Below are 22,360 nucleotides of genomic sequence, written 5' to 3' on the forward strand. Positions count from 1 at the left end.
AGTAACAATTTCTGTTCAGTCTCCAATTCTAGAGCCTTCTTGAAAGGCCATTTGTTTTAGGATTAGAAATAGTAGAGGCATCAGATTAGACTTCCCTCACAAATGTAATAAGCCTGAAGCGGGGGAAGGAATATGAGAGGAATGGGAACAATGTGGGACAAGCCCGAAGATAGGCCATGGGGTTCAGTTCAAATAGAGTAGGGAAATCCCCCCTTTGTACTCCATTTTGCATCTGACCACATGGTGTAGTTCAGCCAGTGGGTGGGCACATCTGCCATTCCCAGGGACATCGGGTCATGCAGTTGACAGTTGAGGAGAGTTACCAAGGCCGGTGGCTGCTGAATGACCTCATGGAAGCCAGGAGAGCTGAACCAGTTGGTTGAGGGAGTGGCCCAGCAACTATTGCTTGCACTTTGCAAATGGAATAGGGAAGGGAGGGAGGGGGCTATATCCACCCTCATGTAAGGCCACATACTGTGTGCCCATTTCATATAGGTAATTTTAATGTTCACTAGAGCCTAGAAAGCCCTTCCATTAGCCCCTGACCCTGCAAAAATCAGTCCCCATTGTTATATATTAAAATGAACTGCTGATGTAGAGGATTCCTAGTCTCCTAATTCCTTTTCCCAAACTGGATTGGCTACTGCCTCTGTTGCTATCTGTGGACCTCAGGATTCCTCGGGTATTGGCGCATTCTTAGACATTTCCCGCTGCAGCTTCTCATCACTGGTGTACCTGGACTATGAAGCAAACATTCTCCTCCACGCTCTCTTCATCCCTTAACATTGCAGTACAGGGAGCATCTACTGTCTAGTAGCACGTCAGGCTGCCTTGAGGTTCAAGTCCAGGTCTTCCCAAAATACATAGGTTTTCCCTTCTGCCCAGGATTGGCTATTATTATCATGTGTCTTGTTGCGTTGCATTGTAAGGCCCTTACTATTTTCCCAGCATTGCTTGCTAGACCAAATGTCCAGTTGCTCAGACATTTAATTATAGACAAGTGTTTTTCTAGCGGAGTTCAACTGTGACTCGATTTCCTGGTTGCCCCAGCGAGACACCAGTATTTGTGCCTGTTGCCAGCATGCTAATAGTTTTCTTCTGAGATATACATGCTGCTAAAGGAGTTGCCCTCAGTCAATGCTATCGAAAAAGTTCAGACTGGCAAATTGCTTACAAATGACTTCTGAGGTGTGTATAGTACTTTCTATACAGGGAAGTGGCTTGAGCAGAAAGCACAAACAACCTAAGCTGTGATCATTGCACTTTGGTAGGCTGGAGAAAGACTATTTGCGCCACTAGGGCTGTTATGCCAACACTTCAATCCACATGGGCATTGTGTCAGTGAAGGTCACATGGTGGTGAACCTTGTTTGTAAGCAAGGCTAAACCAAATGGTTGGGTGGATGCCTGTGCACTGTTGGGAAAATTTGGGGAATGCATGTGAACATGGGGTGTGTTCCAGGCATGCCAGGGGAATGAAATGGGGGTTAGAACATTGTATTTCTCTAGTGCAGACAAGGCATTGGAGCAGTAGTTCTCAACCTCTTTACCGCTGTGGGCTGCATAAGCAGCTTTCTGTGATGTGAGCCACCTCCACACAATATATACACTACCTGTATGGCCCTGAGGATGTCACATGGGCAACAGCTGTATGCTGATTGGGCAGTAAGTAGCCCATAGGCTGCGGGTTGAGTGCCACGGCCTTTGAGTCTTAAAGATGCCTTTCTGTATGGAGATTGGCAGATTGTACACAAATTGGAAGAGGCTGAGATCAGAATATGAAGGTGGAGGGGTTTCCTCTCACTATCATTTTGCTTGTTCTACGTCTCTGACTTGGTGTTGCACTGGCCCTTAATTCCATGCAGTCTAATGCAATATTCTGGGGTTGTGGAGTATCTTGGGATGGCTGTCAAATAAATCTCATATTCAGAACACATTGGACTGTTGAGATATAAATAATACACACTCAACATACCTGAATAGAATCAAGGTCAAACTTATTCTTCAAGCAAAGGAGTTAATCTTCCTTGCTTATGGCAATGTGGTTTTTATCAAAATTCTCCAGCGTATTTTGATTTCTGTAGGCATATTTTGTTTCTGCTTAGATCTTCATTAATCTATATGGTAATTTTTGATTCATACGTCAATACTTCGCCTTTCATCTGAAAATATCAAATCATCTTAATTAAACTCAGAGCACTCCTGTCAGGTAGGTAAATATTATTATACTAATTTTAGAACTGAGTAAATTGAGGCACAGAGAAGTTACATTGACTTGTCTAAAGTCACACATGGAGAGGGGCCTGTGGTGGAACAGAATGTGGGAGTCCTGATTCCACTTCCTTTCTCTAAGCACTAGGGCATCCTCCATTCTCAGAAGATAGGCTGCCCCATTGGATTATCTCCCTAAAAACTCCATGCAAGTGTGGCTATCCATGCACAACTGTGCCTCTGCTCATGAGCGAACACAATGTGATCCAACTTTGTGGAGCAGCTGCTGTCGATATATAAATTTGTGGGAGGCAGCTGGAGAATTCTAATGGCCCCTCTTTGCATTGGAATGCCGAACAGAACCGAGTGCTGCATGCTGTAGCTGAGAACTGACTATAGTTTCTGTGGCTTGGGGTAACCCCAAATGGTCCAAAACCCTTCCTGCTCCCAAAATCCTGACATTTAAAAAATAATTTGGGGGTTCTTTTTACTTGCCTAATGACTTTTGCACTTTTAGGGTTCATGGTGCCAAGCTTTTCACTGCAGCTACGGGGGCTAGAAACTTATTTTTATTTTTAAATGAAAGTTGAGATTTTCACAATCACATGACTCCAGGAGCTGGGGCTTTCAGAAAAACACCAGACACTGCGATTGGCAATTAAAGTCATGAGAGTTGGTAACATCTGAGAAGAACACATCAAACACCAGCATCAAGGCTTGCAAACGAGGCATGCTGCCAACCAATGGAGGAACCAGCGCATAGAATGGAGGAAGGAGACAACTATGCATACAGCTGTTACTTCCATGGGTCTTAGAAAAGATTCTTCTATGTGGGTCCCCAGGATCTGAAAGGTTGGGCGGCCTCACTCTTTAAACATTGTAGGGCCACAAAGCCCTCATACTAGAGAGGATGTTTGACTGGAAACTCTGTCATTGCTCTTTATTATGTATTATATTTGCATGACTCAATTATTACTTGAAGTACTGAATAAGCTTCCTGAACTGCTGTCTCACGCAGCTAACTTTTCATAACACAGAAACTGAATTAAAAGTGAATATTTATCTAGTAGTAGTAATAAAGTTAGCATTTAAAAAATGGGTGTTTCCTAAAATGTTAACACACATTTTGATGACAGCCTAAAAACAGCTTCATTCTGCAGCTGTGGAAATGTTTGCATTGCCATGGAAACAAAGCTGAAGACCAGGCATGCTGAAAAAAAAGAAGTTATAGGGGGATTGTGAAAAGGAAGCTTGAGGAGTGATACCTTTCAGTGTGTGCATGAAATGGACATGATGTGACGCTGACTTCTCGGGCTAGAAGAGGTTGGGGTTTTTTTATTTTAGTTTTTCACTGACGGAAGAGTCACTTTCTATACATACAAAGTTAACACTAAAAGCGATCAACATGTGTATAAAAGTACAGAGAGGTCCGTGACTACAGACCAACGTTTCTACCCGTTGCTTTAGAAGAAAAAGCAGACAATTGCAAGCCTCCTTCTAATGAGAGAGGAATCATTAGATTAGAATATGAATCCTATACATTTTCTTTGTACGAATCTAGTTATTCATGAAAGAGTAACAAACCCAGCCTTTAATTTCTGATGTTCAAACAAAACATACCTTCTAATTTGACTAACCTGAAACAACATCAAATGCCAAATGACTAAAATGCTTTCTAACCATAGTTTCACTAGCAGCTTGATAGGTATGTAAGGCATGCAGATCATTTCCTGCAAGGCTGAAAAATGCATAGGTCTGAGATAATAGTGCTAGTGTGCTTGAAAAAGAACAAGGTCGTTAATGTTGGAGTTGATTGCATTTTTTTTTTTTTTGGCTTCCTTTAAACCATCCCAGGTAGTTCTTGTGGTCTGATTCTCTTTTAGCGCTGAATGACGGAGGGATCAGTAGGAGACAGGATAGGGAATTCCAAAGCATAACAATCATCAGTAAGGAAAACTAAGTCCTGGGGAAAGAAGAGAAATCATGAGTGTTATAAATGGGCAGTAGGGAGGCAGAAGGCAGTGGAAAATATCAAGACGCTTAGGGCCTGATCCAACTCCATTGATGTCAATGGAGGTTGTATCCGGCTGGAAGCAGATGCAATAATAGCAATGTACATTCATCGACATACCCTCCTGCAGAAGGAGATCATAATGGTGTACAGGCTCCGGACCTTTTCTTTCAGAGCACTCACTTGGGGCACTCTCTGGCATGCGGGATACGCCACAAAGTTACGGAGTTTTGACAACACACAATGATTCTGCAAGGCATGGAAAAAGGAATTTGTAAAACTGTTCTGCTGCGGTGCTGGGGGGCTTACACTACTGATTGGCCACTCTCAAATATTCCCCTTGATGGGAATTCACAACGCCCAGTTCTGTGTATGTGTGTTTTTTAAATAATGCAAACAATCAATATTTGATAACAGGGTTGTCTGCTCCATCTTTGTGTTTTGTTAACAGCGTAGCCCACCACAGTCTTGGGTCTCATAGTTTGGTACCATCACTGGCTTCTTTTTTATGTGCTCTAGCAGAGGACAAATGCCAACATAACCCTCTGGTGTCAGTGGAATTATATAGAGAAGAATTTAGTCTACTCTTTCTATGGGAGCATCCCAGTTTGTTACAATAACCAAGACCTCTTTATTATAATTTGCCTCCCACTGCACAGTGGTGTAAAGATCAGATGGAACTTTGTTCATAGCACTAAACTTTTGTGCAGTATTTTGAAAAGGTAAGCTAATTTCACCACGTTCCTGTAAAGCAGATGATTAAATATTACTATCCCCATTTTTAAGCCAGGAAAACCGAGGCACTGAAATCAAATTACTTGCATTTTGCCATGAAGTGTCAGTGGCAAAGTTGGAAGGAGAATCAAGGAATTCCTGGATCTCAGCCCTTCACTGACTTTATTAGATTATGCTGCCGCCAACAAAACTTCTTAGATTTTTTTTCCAGATGCTTGTGAAGAAAGGATAACACATTCTACGGCTTGGCACTGGAATTTAAGGTGCTTACACACAAGAATATCTCACACACATCCTCTGTTGGGGATGGACATGCATTTATCATTATTGCTGTCCTTCTTTTGTCTCCTATGGAAAATCTTCCGAGAGCTCAAGAAGTGGCAGCTGATTAAAAAGAAAAACTCAGCAATGCACTTCTCCCACTTGAATGTATTAAAATAGCAATTTGTATGAGCTAGACATGCCACAACTGGAAAGAATACAAAATGGTTTTGATTTTGACCTTTTCACTATTCTCAGGCATTACCATGCATACATTACTTGCTGGTAAAATTCCGTAACTGTAAGTTGATAATACACAAATGTTAATCGCTTCAAAATGGTGATTTAATCACTTCCAAAATTTTAACAAGAAGAGCGTCAGAAAAATATTTTTGTTTTTTTAAATGAGATTCCACCATGCTGCTTTTCATTGTTTCTCTCTAGTTAAATTTTCAAAAAGTTGCTTCAATCCATACTCCTAAAATATATCCCTTACTTGCACTTTTTTCATTAGCTGCTTTTAATTCATGGCTGTAAAGAAAGAATAGTGTAAACTTACATGTATATCCAAGTAGAGCATGGGCAGCAGCTCCACACATCGGTCCTGTAGTAAAGAATAGAGACCATTGCAATTTTTATGTCCTTTTATTGCTTTTTTTGTTTCAAAAGCAATAATTTAATGTATCCTTTAAGTAATGTTTTAGATCAACTCACCACAGATTCAGTGTTCTTTAAATTCTTAATCGATGCCATGATTTCTTTGCTCAAAGACAATATTCTTGAGTAGCAAGTTGGAGGAGCTGAACTAACCAACAGAAAAACAGAGAGCAGAACAACCAAACGTAGCATCATCTTCATTGTGGAGAGTATGTCAATAAATGTTAATGGTTACACAACTATTGCTAGGTTTCAGTGGAGTCTGTTTGACAACTCGACTTCCACCTTAAATAGGCTCCTGCATCAATGAAAAAAAAGTTTGGGGTTGGTCCAAACAGCAGCTCACTGCCGTTTTAAATTTCCTGCAAACCTGTAAGCCAAAGTTGCTAGCACTTTCCTGCCCTGGAACAGGGAAAGGAGGGAGTGAGGATAACAAAACAAACACAACTGATACACCTTATCCTCTAGAGAAAACAACTCAGTAAGCATTTAAAGGATAACAAGTATGTGTAATAAGCAACACAGGATTATCGTGGAGTTGCAGGTCCTGCTCCTGCAACCACTTTACTTCCCATTATGCATGCAAGTAGTTTCATTGTGGGGCTGCTCACGTGCATAAAGAGAAACAGGTTTCTAAGTCTCAGTGCTAGCAAGATGGGGGCAAAATATTGTTGTATTAGTTAAAATAGAAAACCAATTAAAATTGCTGTAGTGGCACATATCCTTTGCTGGTTTTGAAGATATTACTGAAGCAGGGAGTGTGGTAGATTTTGTTTTTGTTTGGTTGGGTTTTTTTGCAGTCAGTTTCTATTGTCTTATCTATATATTCAATACTTTGAGATGAAAGGGAAAATAATGTTTCATACTGAACTTCTCAATGCTGAACCAAATTCCTATTCACCTTATTATTATGATAAATGGATAGTGTAGAACCTTACAGACGAGCAAAGTGGTACCAAGATAAACTCATCATTATGGACAGGAACTATCTACAGAATAAGGTAACTAAACTTTCTACTACTCTGGGAATCTGAGCCTGTGACTAGCCTATCCTGGGCTGCTTTGTTTCTGTCCCAGCAGTAAGTGTGTCACAGGAAATCAAAGACTGCCTCTAGAGTGTACAGGAAGCACAGCACTTCCTGGAGGACTTTATAGCACATCTTCCCTTTTGTAGATCCCTTTCTAAATTTCCTGCCTGAACTAAAATGCTATTAAATTAAACTAACAACTTATAACAAATACAATCAGTGATTTAATAACCTTTCAGGTTGCTCCAACACAAGGCTTAGATTTTTAAAGGTATTTAGGAGTTGGTCTCCGTAGTGGTGCAAGGCCTAAATCCCATTTTCAAAAGTGATTTACACTCTTAGGCATAGAGTTGGGTGGGAAATATTTTTACCATCCCATAAACACTTTTGAGATTTCAAAATTTTTCTCATGGTGCAGTGATATAAAAGACATTTCAACATTTTTCATGTTAAACAAGATACACTAGGATAGCTGATATCCTGGGTGAGCCCTAACCGTGAGGCTGTAGGAGACCTAGATTCACGTCCCTTCTCCAAATCAGGCAGTGTAGGCCCTCAAGCTTGGCTCTCCTATAACCTAGGCAAGTGCCCCAACTGCTAGGCTATTGGCTAGTTGGGGGAAAGGGAGAGCAGGAGTTGTTTTGTTTGTGCATTCTCTCTCGTCAGATTTCTTGAAAACTTTTGGAAGGCCTTTTTCATACCAATGGTGAATGAGAAAAATTTTGAAATCTCAAATTGTGGTGCTTCACTCGGCATTGCGGAGCCTGACTGCCTTGTCTAAGATCACTCAGGAAGAATGTGGTGGATATGAGAATCAATCCGGATCTCCAGTCCTAATAAGTGCTTTAAGCACAATATTATCTTCCCTCTCAATGTTCCTGTATTACAACCTCAATTTTTACAGTGAAACAAAAATCTCTATATTTCCCAGGTCTTTTTCTTTTATATTCTTTTACATTTTGTTTTTCCTTAACCTAGGAATGGGAGCCAGATCTATAAAAACCCACTGTCATTGCCTCAGGTGCTTGAATTTTTTAAAAGCACACGCATCTTTTTCATAAATGTCTATTTTGATTCCCATAATACTTAACAATAACAGCTTTTATATTGCACTTTACATGTTCAAAGCATTTTAAGGTTTTGATTGCCAATCAATTGCAGAGTAGACTAATACAAGGAAAAGAAAAAAATCATTTTGTGAGCTGACAATGAATGAATGAATGGAGCGGAGCTAATACCTCAAAATATTTTCCATGAATGTTTACTCAAAGAAAACATGAAGTTTACGCTACCTGTGTCTGCGTCCCTCTTGTATTCACTTTTTGTTACTATTCCTGTGCATGAGTTAATTGGCAGGAGTGTTCATGGAAATAAGTTTTCAACTAAATAATAGAGAACATTTTGCAAAGCTTTAAACTCCTAAATGTGACTCTCAAACTTGATTCTTAGTTACTCATTGAATCAGAGAACAAAAACAAATATTGTGTGATGAATGTATCCAATTATAGAATCATAGAAGATTAGGATTGGAAGGGACCTCAGGAGGTCATCTAATACAACCCCCTGCTCAAAGCAGGACCAACCCCAACTAAATCATTCCAGCCAGGGCTTTATCAAGGTGGGCCTTAAAAACCTCTAAGGATGGAGATTCCACCACCTCCCTAGGTAACCCGTTCCAGTGCTTCACCACCCTCTAACACTCTAACCTATCTGTCTCATCTAATTAACAATGTGCAATGAACGTGCACATGGAAACAATGAGAGAGAGACATGATAATATGGCTAAATGCAGAGGCCACAGCTTTATTTAAAAATTTTTACCTAACTGGGTAGGTAACTTTACCCAAACTCCCCGGAAAGGTTGTTCCAATGCATTTCCCACTGGGCAGCTGTAGACATAAACTTGAGAATGGGTATGAAGGCCATGTCTTCTCTACCCTCTAACGTCTGCTAAGGGACCCTGACTGCAAGCCAGAGTCTGACCCACTCCCCTCCTCCATTCTGAGGGTAGGAGAGATGAGAGGAGAGGAGCCGGGAATTGCCTGAGATAGAAGCACCTCTCCCTTCCTGCGCCTCCCACCCAGCATGGCCATATGCCTGCAGCCCACTAGTTTACAGGTACCTTAGCCAAACACATTGTCTAACCCACCAGCTGCACGGATACCTGCTAAAGTGCGACAGTTGTCATTCAACTCTTGCACTCTGACCGTGGAAGGTGAAACCCTCATGCAGCAGTTATCAGTTTTGCCACATGGAAGAGGGTGCTCCCAGACCCCAAAACTGGTGATCAGCCATACCCTGCCATCACCAGGGATCCAGCAGGTAGATAAAGGGTGGGACTGAAACTGGGGACCCACAATGGCTAGCCAGCCTAGGTAGCAAGCTGCATCAACCACCCTCACGCTCCAGTACAACCAAATGGCAGCCAAAGATCTGGCCCCAGTACCACCCTCCGTGCTCCATGGCAGCAGCAGTGGGCAGGGAAAGCCCCCTTCTCCCCCTGAGTTCTGGACCCAGATGCAGCATGTGACTCCCTTCCCACACCCTGAGCATGAGGAACGAAGGGGTGAGGAGAAGAAAGCAGACGCACCCCTAAATATTGGAACAAAGGAGGGTGAGAGAGAGAAAGGAGAGGGCAGGGGTCCATGGAGCTCTGCCTCATCTGCTCACCCCCCGCACTCTGGTCCCAGATGATGTCTCCATTGCTCTTGGCCTCTCCAAAGCTGGCTGGCAAGGTTGGCCATTTTAAATTCTCGGTATCAAATACTTGCAATGAGTTACATGTGAGCATTCCCCGGAGCTGGAAAGATGTGCGGACGCTACTTTGAGTCTGAATGTTGCTTGTATGGCAACAAAGGGGAGAAAGAGGAAGCAAGATACCCCAGCCCACCCCACCCGCCTACTCATGCCCCAGTGTTGCATCCTGCACCCTTGCTCAGGCACAAGGAGGAGAGCACTGCTCCCTACCCCGCTGCAGGTGGAGAAGCCAGAGCTTTGGATCCAGCAGCCTTCTTTCTGCACATCCTCCCCTATTCCCCATGTACTCACTAGTGGAGCTGACCTGGCACAGGAAGTGGTAAAATTGACTTGCACCCATAAAGAGAGAGAGCAGTTCCTCATCCACCAGGACTCCTCCTGGGGTGACACAGCGCTGCACTGCCTCATGCTCCGGGCTAGAAGCAAAGGCTGGATCTAGCCCTCAGTGAATAGTTTCAAATAACCAATAAATTTCAGAAAATCACAAATTGCTAATGGACATTTTGTGCATGGAGAAAGAAGCCAGATTGGTCAAATAAACAATTCACTGTGAATTATTTGCTCAGCTCTAGCATTCATCACTCACAATAAAGTTTTTTTCCTGCTCTGCTTTCTGGTGAAGCTAATGTGGAGAAAGATACCTGATTCATTGAGTCTCATGTCAGCTGTGACAGTTAAAAAATGAGCTACACCAAATGCTATTGAATAGAGGCTGGTTTTAAGGAAATCTTTATGTGACAAAGAGGAAGTCAGGTTTAATTTTCTTACCTACATCATAACATCTTTGGGTCAGATCACACACATATAGGTGATTCAAACCCAAGTGAGTGGCTCAGGATGTCTGCCAAAGTCACCAGCACATTGACACTTCTCAGCATGCAAACTAAGCTTCTCAGTTAAGAAAATAACAGAGAATTATTTTTCAGTTGCATTAGAGGCTGTAGCTGATTTGAGAAGTTCTTAAAAGATCTAATGTGAACTTCAGCTTACGTCTCTGATATGGGCAAACAATTATTCCCTTTATTCGAGGTGACCACTAAACTTCTTAGAGAAACATGCTATCAGCTCTAGACATTGAGGATTGATGATGGGACATGGAAACTTTCACTTCCAGAGCACCTGGTACAAATCAGGTCTAGGTACATGATGACTAAAATCCATTACAATCTATTTGTTGCTCACTGTGGGGCCAGTTGGTCTTAGATCACATTTTTCATCTTATGGAGAGATGAAAGACTTTAATAGATATGGAAATGGAATTACCCTTAGCATAAGCTAATGACCTCTGAAAGTGGGTAATCAAAATTGATATAAAAGGGGGTCCTTAGAGCCAGATTTGCCGCAGTAGGCAAGGATCAAAATGCATCTGATTCAAAGGAGGTAGGGCTTGTCCACCTTGAGAAGCTTCCACCAACTAACTCCTTGCTCCATGAGTTGGTTCCTTCAGGTCTGTGATGTGTGATCCACATTGGCAGGACAGTGTGGGTTAATTTGCACTGTCACGCTCCATGTCATATCTGATCTGTAGACAAAATATTCTGTCTCTAGCACCATCAAAATGGCACATTTCATGAGCTCTGAAAATTTACTTAAAGCCAGATTCTGCCTCCCTTACTCATGTAGAGTAGGACCTTACGCCATATATAGTCCCGTCGGTACTGATCATGTTTAATTTCAATGGAACTACTTCTGGAAGGACTACTCAGTGTTAACAAGGGCAAGTTATGGGTTTGATTCTACTCTCACACGGATATAAATCAAGAGTAGCTCACTGAAGGAAGTAGAGTTTCACTGATGTAGAATTGGTGTAAGTAAGAAGAGAATCAGGCCCCAATACTGGAAATGTTACTACTGCAGACTACTTAAATTTAAAACCAACAAACCTTCCAGCGATAAGAAAATGTTATTTAAAACCTACAGCTCAAAAGCAAAGAGAAAAGCAGTCTTTTTACATTTCCAGTAGCTACCATGGACTTCAGCAAGAGGTCCGCCAATATATTAGTGTATACGCTATTAAAACAACAAACCAGAGTTGTTAGTGGCAGGGTTTTTAAAAAATGTAAATACACAGTAAAGACAGTCTGGGTTGGCCTGGTCATAATACAACACAGGGATCCAAGTCTGGGTCATGACCTTACCCTTTGCCTTGCTCTCCAGCCTCTAGGAAGTCCAGCAGAATCAACACACTTAGCTCCAGGGGAGGAGGAGTAGTTCTGTCCAGCAGCCTCTTCTGGCTCACTGAAGTGGTGGAGTTGATAGCATCTGATAAAACTGTATTTAGCCCTTCACATCACGGAGAAGATTGTGGCACATAGGCTTTGAGAGGAAAATAGAGGACCTCAGAAGAGTCTTTTTTTAAAAAATACAATGGGCAAAATCCTGTTAAATGTGGGGTAATCTATTTTGGGATATCACAAGGTGATGGGCCTCTTTAAGGGGAATAGGCCAGCCCCACCTGTGATGTAATTAACTTCCTCCCAGCCTGAGGGGGGATGGGACTATTGGTATCAGGTGCTAGCATGGTGACCATATTGCATTATAAACAGGCTTGAGAGAACACAGTTGGGGAAAGCGGTGATGGGAATTGCAGGTAGTAGCTTACACCTGGGGGAAAAGCCCTCTGTAAGACATAGAGAGGTTCCTGGAAGAAGCAGCTAGAGTCCTGGGGAGGGGAGACAGTGGGAAACCAGTCAGGAGGCAAGGAGTTTCCAGTGAGAGGGCCCTGAGAGGCAGTGCTCAGTTAAAAGGAGCAAAGGAGAACTGTGCAGTTCTGTGAAGTGTAGAGAACTGCAGTAAACCATGGTCAGTGAGAGGGGCTCCAGGGAAAGTTGATGTGTTCTGTAGCAGAGCCAGAAGGCTTTAAAGGTAGCACCAAAGGGATCAGAGCTGAGCTCAGGAGATGGGCTGAAGAATAGCCACGAAGGACCAGAAGCACAGTGTTTGGATGTTTTGTTTGATGTTCAGTTGGACTTTCCTTACCCTGGAAAGGGACTAAACTCTAAGTGTTACCTTGCCGGAGGACTGAGTTACCCAGAAGAAGACAGCCTCTGGAATTAGACCAGCTGATAACAAGGAGTGCTAAAGAGGGAAGTCTCTCTGTAATGCTGTGCCCTGACCTGAGGGGACTGGAGACAGGATTAGAAAGTAAAGGTGTATCTAAGCTACTAAGTTCTGATTCAGATCTGAACTCTGCTTGGTTGGACACTGCTTAGATCTAAGTTTCGGTTAGAGATGTGAGGACCACAGATGACAAGCAATCAAAAGGTATGTGAGTTGGGAGAAGAGAACCAACAGCAGGGAAGGGGAAGAGACAAGAGGGAGGTGGTCTGCAAATCACAAGATTGTGATGAGGAGGTAGCAGAATGGAGAGGCCTAGACAGGAGAAACAGATGACAGGGAGCCTGGAGGAAGACACTGGAGGAGAGCAGGATATAACCTGATATTCAATGTGTGTTATGTGTTGTCTTCTGTGCCTGATTCACTGAGGATCTATGTCTGTTATAGCACCCAGCTAGAGTACTGTGGGACTGATTCAAAGCCCCCTGAATTCAGTGGAAATCTTTCCACTTTCTTCAGTGAGGAGTAGCTCAGCCTACCAGCTGAAGTTCCAGATGTTCATGCCCATGGGTCTAGAAGACCCAGGTTCAATCTTTGGTAATGATCAAAGTGATGGTTGTTGTACAGAAACACCCTAATTGTACGTACATTAAATAAGTGAGTTTCTGTCTTGGTGCTCACTTGTCACACAACCATCTCAGCTTCACTCTTATGGTTTATGATGTAACTTTCACCAAGGGTGCTGGTGACAACTTGTTTGTTTATCCTTTAGTATGCAATATTCATTATAAAAGCAAACACAGAGCGAACTGGAAATATCTCATGGCTTAACTACCTACATTTTTGAGCTACATAGTCTTGTTTGTTTTTAACTTACTAAAAATTGAAACAAATATTTTTTCTAAAAATGAAAGGGCTTGCTGTATATGCAGAAATTCCTCTCATATTTGAATAGTCCTCTGGGACTCCAAACAACATTCTGTATTATCCCTTTAAAATTGCACACTGCTCTAGTGAATGTTTTTTTAAAGTAATACTTGGGAGCTGCCATCAGGCACTTCCTGAAATGAGCCACAGATTAAAGGGGGGGAGGGAAGTGTTTTTCTGTGAAGTCCTGTGTATTTAGGAAGTGATTTAAAACATGCTGCCTAACCTTACTGTTGTGACAAAAATACCACTTGTGTTTACTAAAGCAGTTCAGCCCAGCTCTAAACTTCAGTCTCTCCATTACACAGAGGTATTCAGAGGCTTATAGACACTCCTGGTATTTATAGTAAGGGCTTGTTTACACTGGGATGTATTTATTTTGCAAGGATGTAGCTATATTTGATGTAACTGCCTGGTAGCACTGCATACATGTAAAAGGTACAGCTTGCCCTCTTTGAAACGGGGGTAAGTCAGAGTGGTGCAAGTCACTTTTTATATTGGTGCTCTCTGCTAGTGATTTGCACCTGTTGGTGAAGCTACACTGGTGCATAGATCCCCAGTGCAGACAAACCCTAACTGACTTATAGTACCTCTGAAATGATGGCTGCCATTATTACCATACAGTAACGAGCTTGAAACTGTAATGCCTTTTGTTTTGGATTGAATCCTCTTTGCTGCTTAATCTCTCCTACTGAATTCTTTTTTTAATAATCCTATCTTCATCCCCAGCATCCCTGCTGTTTCCTTATAATAAAACCAAACGGATATTGCCACTCAAAAAGACACGTTTTAAAATCCAGTGAATAAAAGTGGGGAGGGGGGAATCTAAACAGATCTTCACAAAACAGTTGGGAGTACAACCCAGGAGTTGTGACTAGGGATGGTCAGCACATCTGGATTCATTTCACATGAGCCATACAAACCTGGAGGCCCTGTTGACAGGGACCTGGCACTGTAGCAATGCCAGTGGGAGGAGAAGTTACTTGGGTCCAGATCCTCAAAAGGTATTTTGGCTCCTAATGCTGATTTCAGTGGAAATTAAGAGCCTAAATACCTTTTGAGGATCTGGGTCTTAGTGTGTCTACCTCGGTTTCCCATCTCTAGAATGGTGATGATCCTCTACCTCATGGGGGCATTGAGATAAATACACTGAAGATTTGTGATTGCACAGCTCTAGTCCTGACTCCCATATTTTGGCAGTGATCACTAGACTTTAGTAATGTAGCTTTAGAGACTTAATCCTTGTCTTCACTGCCAGAAAAATGTGGTGGTGGTGGTGTTGTTCAGCCTCAGGGTAACTAATACATGTGAGCTATGCCAAGGCAAAAACACAGTCAAGAGAAGGCACTTCAGTCTCACCATGAGGTAAACCAGATGAGATCAATCCGGAAGGAATATGAGGTGGGGGGAGTAATTGGTTAGACTCTTCTATTTCAAGGTAAAACTAAAGTGCCTGGTCGTCAATGTGTATATGTGTTTGTTTGGGGGGGGGGGGAGGGGGAAGAGAGGGTGTGTTTTTTTTGTTTGTTTGTTTTACCTGGAGTAGCTTGTGTGTACTCTGAGGTCAGAACACTCCATTTCCTAGCAGTGACCAGATCTAAGCAATGTGTAGAGATTCTGGTTTAGATTTAGAGCCATAACCCTTGATCTGAGGCAGCTGAGAAACCAAGCCCACTTACTAACAAATCACCCCCTCCATCCCCTTCCCAAAATGTGTTACATAGCTCCAGGTCTTCTCACCACCAATCATCTTCACACCCCTCATGGTCATCTTCACAATGAAAAATGGTGTGAAACTACTAGATAGCAACGACAGTATTAGGGCAGTAGAAATAAATGCATTCGGTGGGTCAAATTCATCTCTAATGTAAACCCAATAAAGCGATTAAATGCTGGGGTCTGAGCTACCCAATTGCCCCTGAAGACTGTCCTTCTAAACCATGCAGGTAAGGAACTCCTGTGTATATGGTGCCTTATCTGTAGGTAAATGGAGGACTTTGTTTCCTGGGACTAGCATTCCAGCATTAATTCACAAGGAATGAATGAGATTGAGAGTGCAGCTGTGTGTAATCTACTGGTCCAATCTAAACAGGAATCCAGGGAGACTTCCCTGCTGAGCTGTAACATGCACAGAAGCTTTTTCAGTACATTCTTAGACTGGTAGCAGATTCAGTTTTCCATATATCCTTCTCACCCAGAAACTCTCAGCTGGTCAAATGTGCATTGCTTTGTGTATCTCTGATTTGTAAACAGCTCTTCCAACAGACTCCTATAACAGCAGAGTTAAAATAAATCCTCAAATCAGCTAGTTATGATGAACAAAGTTCCCAGATCAGATCCATGTAAGAGACTGTTATTCTGTTCTCACCCACGTACATGCATCTCATCCTGTGCATAAACCTTATGGATGAAATCAAAGGCAAAACTCTCACTGACTTACCTAAAGTGAAATCCTTGCTCTATGATCAGGAAGCCGCCTTTGCCAGCTCCTTCAAGCTGCACTGGATACCAAGGATCTTTCCCACTTTGCACGATGTGAATAACTCCATAAGGTGCAAGAACATGGAGAACAGGCAACAGATGAATGAAGTGCTACTAACTATAGACAGTTATGTTGTGAAAATAACTGGAATTGCCTTCTGTTCAAGAAACTGAAAAACTTATTAAACCTTATATTTTTGTTCTATCAGCCTGCTTCAGGAATAGAATTAGGCAAAATAAATACTTGAGCATGACAAGGAAAAGTAAATAATGGAACATGGCAAAAATTAGTGTTACTATGTATCAAACTCTTCAATTAAAAACCTTTTATTTTTATTGTAAATTCTTCCCAAATTTTTTTATTAAACAAAAAAGAAATTAACTTTCTCCTTCTTAGGAACCACCCTTCCCAACACCTTGATTACTCAGGGTCCCATAACTATATTATTCAGACAGCTGAGAAGGCAGTGAGTTGGTTAATGTTAAGGACTCTTATATAGTTTTTGTGGAGTTTTGTATTTGCTGGCATTCCTGGTAACTTCCCCCAATTAACCTAACCATAGATTAGATTAAGGCCTTGTCCATCCTAGAAAGTTGTACTACTTTAACTATACTGGCATAGTTAAAGTGGTACAATCCTTCCTCATGGGACACATTTATACAGGTATAGCTATTCCCGTGTTGAAAGGGGAATCACTGTACCAGTGTAAGGCACCAGTATAACTGTGCCTCCACCAGCAGTTGTACCAGCATAACTAGATTACACCTGTAACTGCCATGGCATGACTTTCAAGTATAGTTTCAAATATAGATCAGGCTGAAATCTCGCAATGTTATATTGGATTCTCTTCGAATAACCACATGATCTTCATTTTTCTGGTTTTTGGTTGGGATTTTCTGTGCTTAGGCTTGATTTTAAACTGTAACTCATTTTTTCCTCAATCTTCCCCTTGGCTAATGGGCTGCCTGGCATTTTAAGGGCATATTGTGAAAATGAAATGGCAAAATAGATAACCCAGCACTCTACTGTCCGTGTTGGTACTTTAGAAGTCGCAATCAGCCAATTGAAATGGTGTGATTCATGCTCTGATGCTGTTGTTGGTTAGATGGTGGCATCATTACATGAATTAAAAGAAGCTGTCCAAGCTGAAAAATAGACAAGCCATCTTGATTCTCTTCCCCCCCCCCCCCCCAAGGTAATCTTGTCATCCAGTGAGAAGTAGTGACTGCAGCAGTGGAGTGATTAATTCCTCTTGCTGATATTGGAAATGATCCCCAAACTAGTGTTCTCCTAAAATAATAGCAGTGTTCTACAAAAACAGTGGAAAAAGTGTTTTAATCTTGAATTTTAAAACATCCCCACTGATTGAAGCTGTGCTTCTGTTTGTAACGACACTGTTGTATACAATAGGAAGGCAATTAAATCTTCTTTGAGATAAAGGCCTGTCCCTATAAAAAAAATAAAATAACATGAGTGTGGGGTGAGAGACTCCATAGTTCCTTGGTAGCTATAGATAAACATTGGAGAAAATTCTGCCTGATTCCCTTAAATTTCTTTCTGCCAATATGCAGTGCTGTAGCAGTGTTGGTCCCAGGATATTAAAGAAACAAGTTGGCTGAGGTAATATCTTTTTATTGGACCAATTTCTGTTGGTGAGTGAGAAAAGCTTTCGAGCCACACACAGCTCTTTAGGCTTCATTGTCCAGGCTCTCATTGGTTCAGGCCCCAAATGAGCATGACAGACTTGAAAACTTAGAGGTGGAAAAACACTTTCTAATTTATACCCAAACCTTACTGTAGACAAGGCAAGGGTTTGCCTCAAGCAGTTGACACATGTTAAAAGCCAAGTTGCCCTGTATAGCCTAGAATTTTAAAACATTATCGTTAAAATGGGTTACTCTTTATCATAGTCTAGAACACATGGCTGGAGGAAGACTGCATCTGTAGACAGGCCTGACAACCCCCTTGAACCACTGTGGGGTTCTGCAGAGTATCTGCTAATGGCTTGCAGTCAGCTGCCTGGCCATGTGCTGCTGGGCCATCTGACTTCCCCTTCTCAAAACCACTTTTCTAATATTGCTTCTCCATGTAAGCAACTGCAAGTGTCTGCATTAGAAAATGGAAGGAAGGCTAATCGTTACAACAACTACTGTCTTGAGATGTGATCCATGCTATGTGAAAACATAGAAATCCTTCTATTGAAGGACTGCAGGCTTCAGCCAAACCTCATTTGCCTCATTTCCACGTGGAGTGAAATTATAACATTACATGCAGGAGTCAGGACCAACTGAACAAACCAGCATCTATATAATACAGACCTGATCATTATGCAATAGCTATCCTCTTGTCTGATGCAATAGATTGAACTGGGACCTCCAGAGCTAACATGATCTTTCAGAACTTGAGTTATAGCCAAGACCTGTAACAGACTTTCATATCCTCTGCGGATCAGGCACAGAGGGGATGTGTAACACACACTGACCAGTGAGATACAGTTGCACTACTGAACCCCAGTCTGAATGCAGTGTTAAAGCCTTTATGTAACTGTGTCAGCTATTTAATGGCCTCAGACTGTTGCCATATTGTGAACCAAACTCAGAACATAAACCCATTCTAGTTACGAGGTGTACATAACTGGCAATGACTTTGTCCTTGTCAATCAGCCATAGGTGCAATTACTTTTCATGTATAATTTCGGTACAGCTTTGCTTTACTGAAAAAGCATAGCAGGGATACTTTGAATGATTGTGTTACTTGTATTACTTTTATTGTCACAATAAAAGAAATCAAGGGAATGGAATGAAAGACAGAGGCCCTTCAGAACACAGCAGCACTCGTTAAAGTTTCAGTGATCAAACAAAGTCTAGTTATGATTTTAATAGCTTCTAACTCAACTTTGTATTTGTAAATGTAGCCCGCCTTTGAAACAGATGTACAAAGGGTCAGTTTCTGCTCACAGTGGCTTCCAAACTTTTTAGGCTACGTACCCCTTGCCAAATATAGTGGGCTGTTTAGCCCCCGTCTGAGATTGGTATATTACCCTATGATGAGATTCCCAAGTCTCACTAAATAAAGTGCATTGTCTGCCATTACAGGATTTTTCTTGCATACCCCCTGACAAGAGCTTGTGTACCTCCTAGGTGGAAGTGTACCCCAGTTTGAAAACCACAGCACTAAAGTAGCTCAATGGGAGTTTGGCCATTAACTTAATGAGAGCAGCAACAGTTCCAACTTGTTACCTTCTGAAAGTTACAGTCTGGAAGTGTTTGCCTGAAATCTTATCAGGTGTTGATCTTTCTGGGAAAGAGTTATGTGTTTGTTATCCTATCTGCATGTAGGAGAGGAGGCTGTTTCTCTGTGTGAGTGAGAATCTAGTGTGTGAGCTGATAAGTCCTGTGCGAGGAACTACCCAGGTTTGGCTACTGCTAGAAGAGCTGAGCTGATTTTTGTTAAAGCCAAGCACCAGAAAGAGGATAGTTTGGACTTTACATAGTGTGTGAACTGTGTTTTGAAGAGCTGTTTGGAGAAGGTGCCTGGTCAAAGTACTTTAAAGTCAAGAAAATACTGACTAAACTTTTTGGCAACTTGTTGTTTCTCATACTCGTTCAGAAAGTGTAGAAAATATATTCCAGAGCACCAGACCTAACTGGCAATCCTAAATTACTTTTTTGATATAATTTGACCATTAATGATGTCAATCTTTTCTTATCTCCTCATAGAACTTAATGCATTTCTTTCTTTATAAAGCCTTCTTTCTCTCTATGCTGTACCACATGTGAAGTTTCAGCTTCCCTTAGGAAAGCATTTTGTTTAGCTCTGTGGACACATTTTTTACAGGAAACAGAGGCCAAAACATACACACCAGGAATTAGATGAGAAGAATTTAACTTTTAATGGAAAACAAACCAAAAAACTGCCCTGGGGGTCTCAAAGTCAGTATACACTGAATTTTCCCCCTCACATTTTTTGTTTTTAGTAATTGACTCAACAGAATAATGTATGTATTTTCTGGACACGGCAGTACCCAAGGTCAGTCTCACATCCTCTGGCTGCTGTAAAACTAAAAAACCCAATACACCTCAGACAAGCTCGCATGTGAGGCAGACGTAGGCAAGGTCAGTTTTCATCATGAGTCAAAGTTAAGAAAGGCAAAGAATTCAGAACACGACGATGCACCAATTTCCATCTTAAAATCAATGTGATAAAAGAGTGAAGAAAGACTTGTTTGTTCTACATTCTTATTTCTTTCATGCAATCTGCCACTGTGCGTGGTAGTTCAGATGCTGACTCATACCCTGACTCGCACCCAATGGGATGGCTAGTGGAGTAAGGCGCTATTCAATAAGAGCAAGGGTATCAATCTGGCCCTTGATTAGGAACATATGGTAAATGTCTGTCACCGTGCAGAGGCATAGCTGCTGGTAGGGTGGAATGCATGAAGTCCTCGTGCCACCATTTTTTCAACTCTACTTTCCACCATACTGCCCGATTAGGGGTTCCATCAGCAAGAGGGAAAGCCCAGATTATTCAAGGGATTTAGGCACTGCTGCACTCAGCAGTGCAACTTCTACCAGATTTAGGACTAGGTTTCGTTTTCAAGAGGGATTTAGGCATTTAGTCAAAATCTCATTGAGCAGAAGCCGTAGGTCAATTTATATAGATTTAATGCCAGCCAATGGCCAGCCCTTGTGCAGCTGTGCACAAAGATGGGGGTTGCCTCCCCACGTTGGTATCCCATGCAAAGGCCAGTCACAATTGCAGTCTTTGTGCCCTTGAACACAGGGACTGAACCTCCTGGGGCCCTCTGGAGCACAAGCCACTCAGAGGGTAAAAAAGCTGGGGAAGAGCCAGGGGCTGGATCCCCACACTTCTTGGCCAGCCATAGAGAGGGACACAGCCTGTATGATTTTAAGGTATGACACAGCATTCACACTTCATCTACACCAGCGAGCTCCACCCTTTCTCAGGGCTGTGCATTAATGTCTCATGTATTCGAATGAAGGCTCCAGGTTTAAGTGCAGGAGGTAGGGAGAAATAGTACAGACTGGAAAAAGACATTGCCCAGTTCTATGTGGCTAGATAGTGCAAACTGCACAAACGTGTGATGGAATGACTGCTTTGCAGTTTACACACACAGTGGTGGGATGATTCTGGGAATACGTGGCTTCCTTCCGGGAAGCATCACGTGAGCCAAGTTTTCCTTTCCAGTATTTGATGCCACCGTGATTCAGAGCATAGCAATTTCTTCTGTCATTAAAACCATCCCTTGAGCCATCTGGTGTATTATGTCTGATTTGTGCTGTCTGTTTTGATCCTCTGCACCATGGAGCAGGGACTGTGTCATCTTGTGTTGTACAGCACTGAGCATATTGTCATTTCTTAACTAATTAATAAGTAGCTGCTTAATAACTGGGGTGAGACCAATGCAAATAAAGATGAGGTTTTTTTTCTTTGCCGTAGTCTGTTCCTCTTTACTTTCATTGCAAGCTTTACTTGTGTTGCCATTTAATAGGAGCATAATTGGTATCTCTCTCCTGAAAAAGCACGGGCCAATACTGGATTTGGTGGTTGATGCTCAATGTTTCTTCTCATAGCAGTGGTGAAGAGGTTACTTGAATGTCACCCCCAATTTATGTACCTAAATTCTATATAATGGAACATCATCTGATTGCCTCTTGGGGGGGCTACTGTGACTGATTTGGAAAGAATAGAAGCAGATATTGTTCTTGTATATAGGGAGACTAAGCCCTGACCTAGCAAAGCATTTAACATGTGAGTGAGCATCCAATAACTCCCAGTGATTTCAGTGGGAGAACTGATATGCTCAGTTACACTCATGCTTTAATGCTTTGCTGGATCAGGGTCTAAGGCTGATGCAGAAGTATTGCCAGAGAAAGCTGTAGCCAAATGCTTGTGTAGTGCTGCATATTTTCAAGCTAAATATGTTTTAGGTAGTTCTGTGATGGAATTATTGCAGTACTGCAAAATTCAACTGTGTGTTGTAACAAATCTTTACTAACCCATGATGCTGCTGTCTAGGCCAACATAACGCTGGCTTTTTGTTTATGCATAATTCTTTTAGCTAAGAGCGTTCAGACAGGCTACAAGAGAACTCTAATCTATTCTGCTGCTTCAAGGAAAGCTCCAGAAAGCACCTGATGTGGTTGTTTGCTCTGACTACATGCATTATTGCTGCTGAAAGCTGGAGAAGAATTTTCAGATGCCATAGAGAGGA

At 41.9% G+C, this 22,360-nt stretch overlaps 1 protein-coding gene across 1 annotated transcript; it reads right to left on the bottom strand.

Moving 5' to 3' along the window:
• Positions 1-2,809: 2,809 nt before the first annotated feature.
• On the bottom strand, positions 2,810-6,115 carry CYTL1 (cytokine like 1). The gene is made up of 4 exons (XM_067556404.1): positions 5,932-6,115; positions 5,777-5,821; positions 4,342-4,470; positions 2,810-4,173 (listed from the first exon to the last, which is right to left on the bottom strand). Exons 1-4 carry the CDS (start codon positions 6,073-6,075, stop codon positions 4,090-4,092), a joined length of 402 nt encoding a protein of 133 aa, XP_067412505.1. The 5' UTR covers positions 6,076-6,115; the 3' UTR covers positions 2,810-4,089.
• Between the last annotated feature and the right edge of the window lie 16,245 nt (positions 6,116-22,360).

Source organism: Emydura macquarii, unplaced genomic scaffold, assembly GCF_026122565.2.
Source record: "Emydura macquarii macquarii isolate MOO-44397 ecotype Brisbane River unplaced genomic scaffold, CSIRO-AGI_Emac_v2 contig_1768, whole genome shotgun sequence".
NCBI classification, from domain to species: domain Eukaryota; kingdom Metazoa; phylum Chordata; order Testudines; family Chelidae; genus Emydura; species Emydura macquarii.

What these genes read in the sequence shown, in the direction of transcription:
- CYTL1 (XM_067556404.1), bottom strand. Translation starts at nt 6,075, where the DNA reads ATGAAGATGATGCTACGTTTGGTTGTTCTGCTCTCTGTTTTTCTGTTG. An exon ending in TAAAGAACACTGAATCTGTG is followed by an intron (nt 5,822 to 5,931) that starts GTGAGTTGATCT and finishes TCTTTACTACAG; the next exon opens with GACCGATGTGTGGAGCTGCT. An exon ending in TGCTCTACTTGGATATACAT is followed by an intron (nt 4,471 to 5,776) that starts GTAAGTTTACAC and finishes CATGCCTTGCAG; the next exon opens with AATCATTGTGTGTTGTCAAA.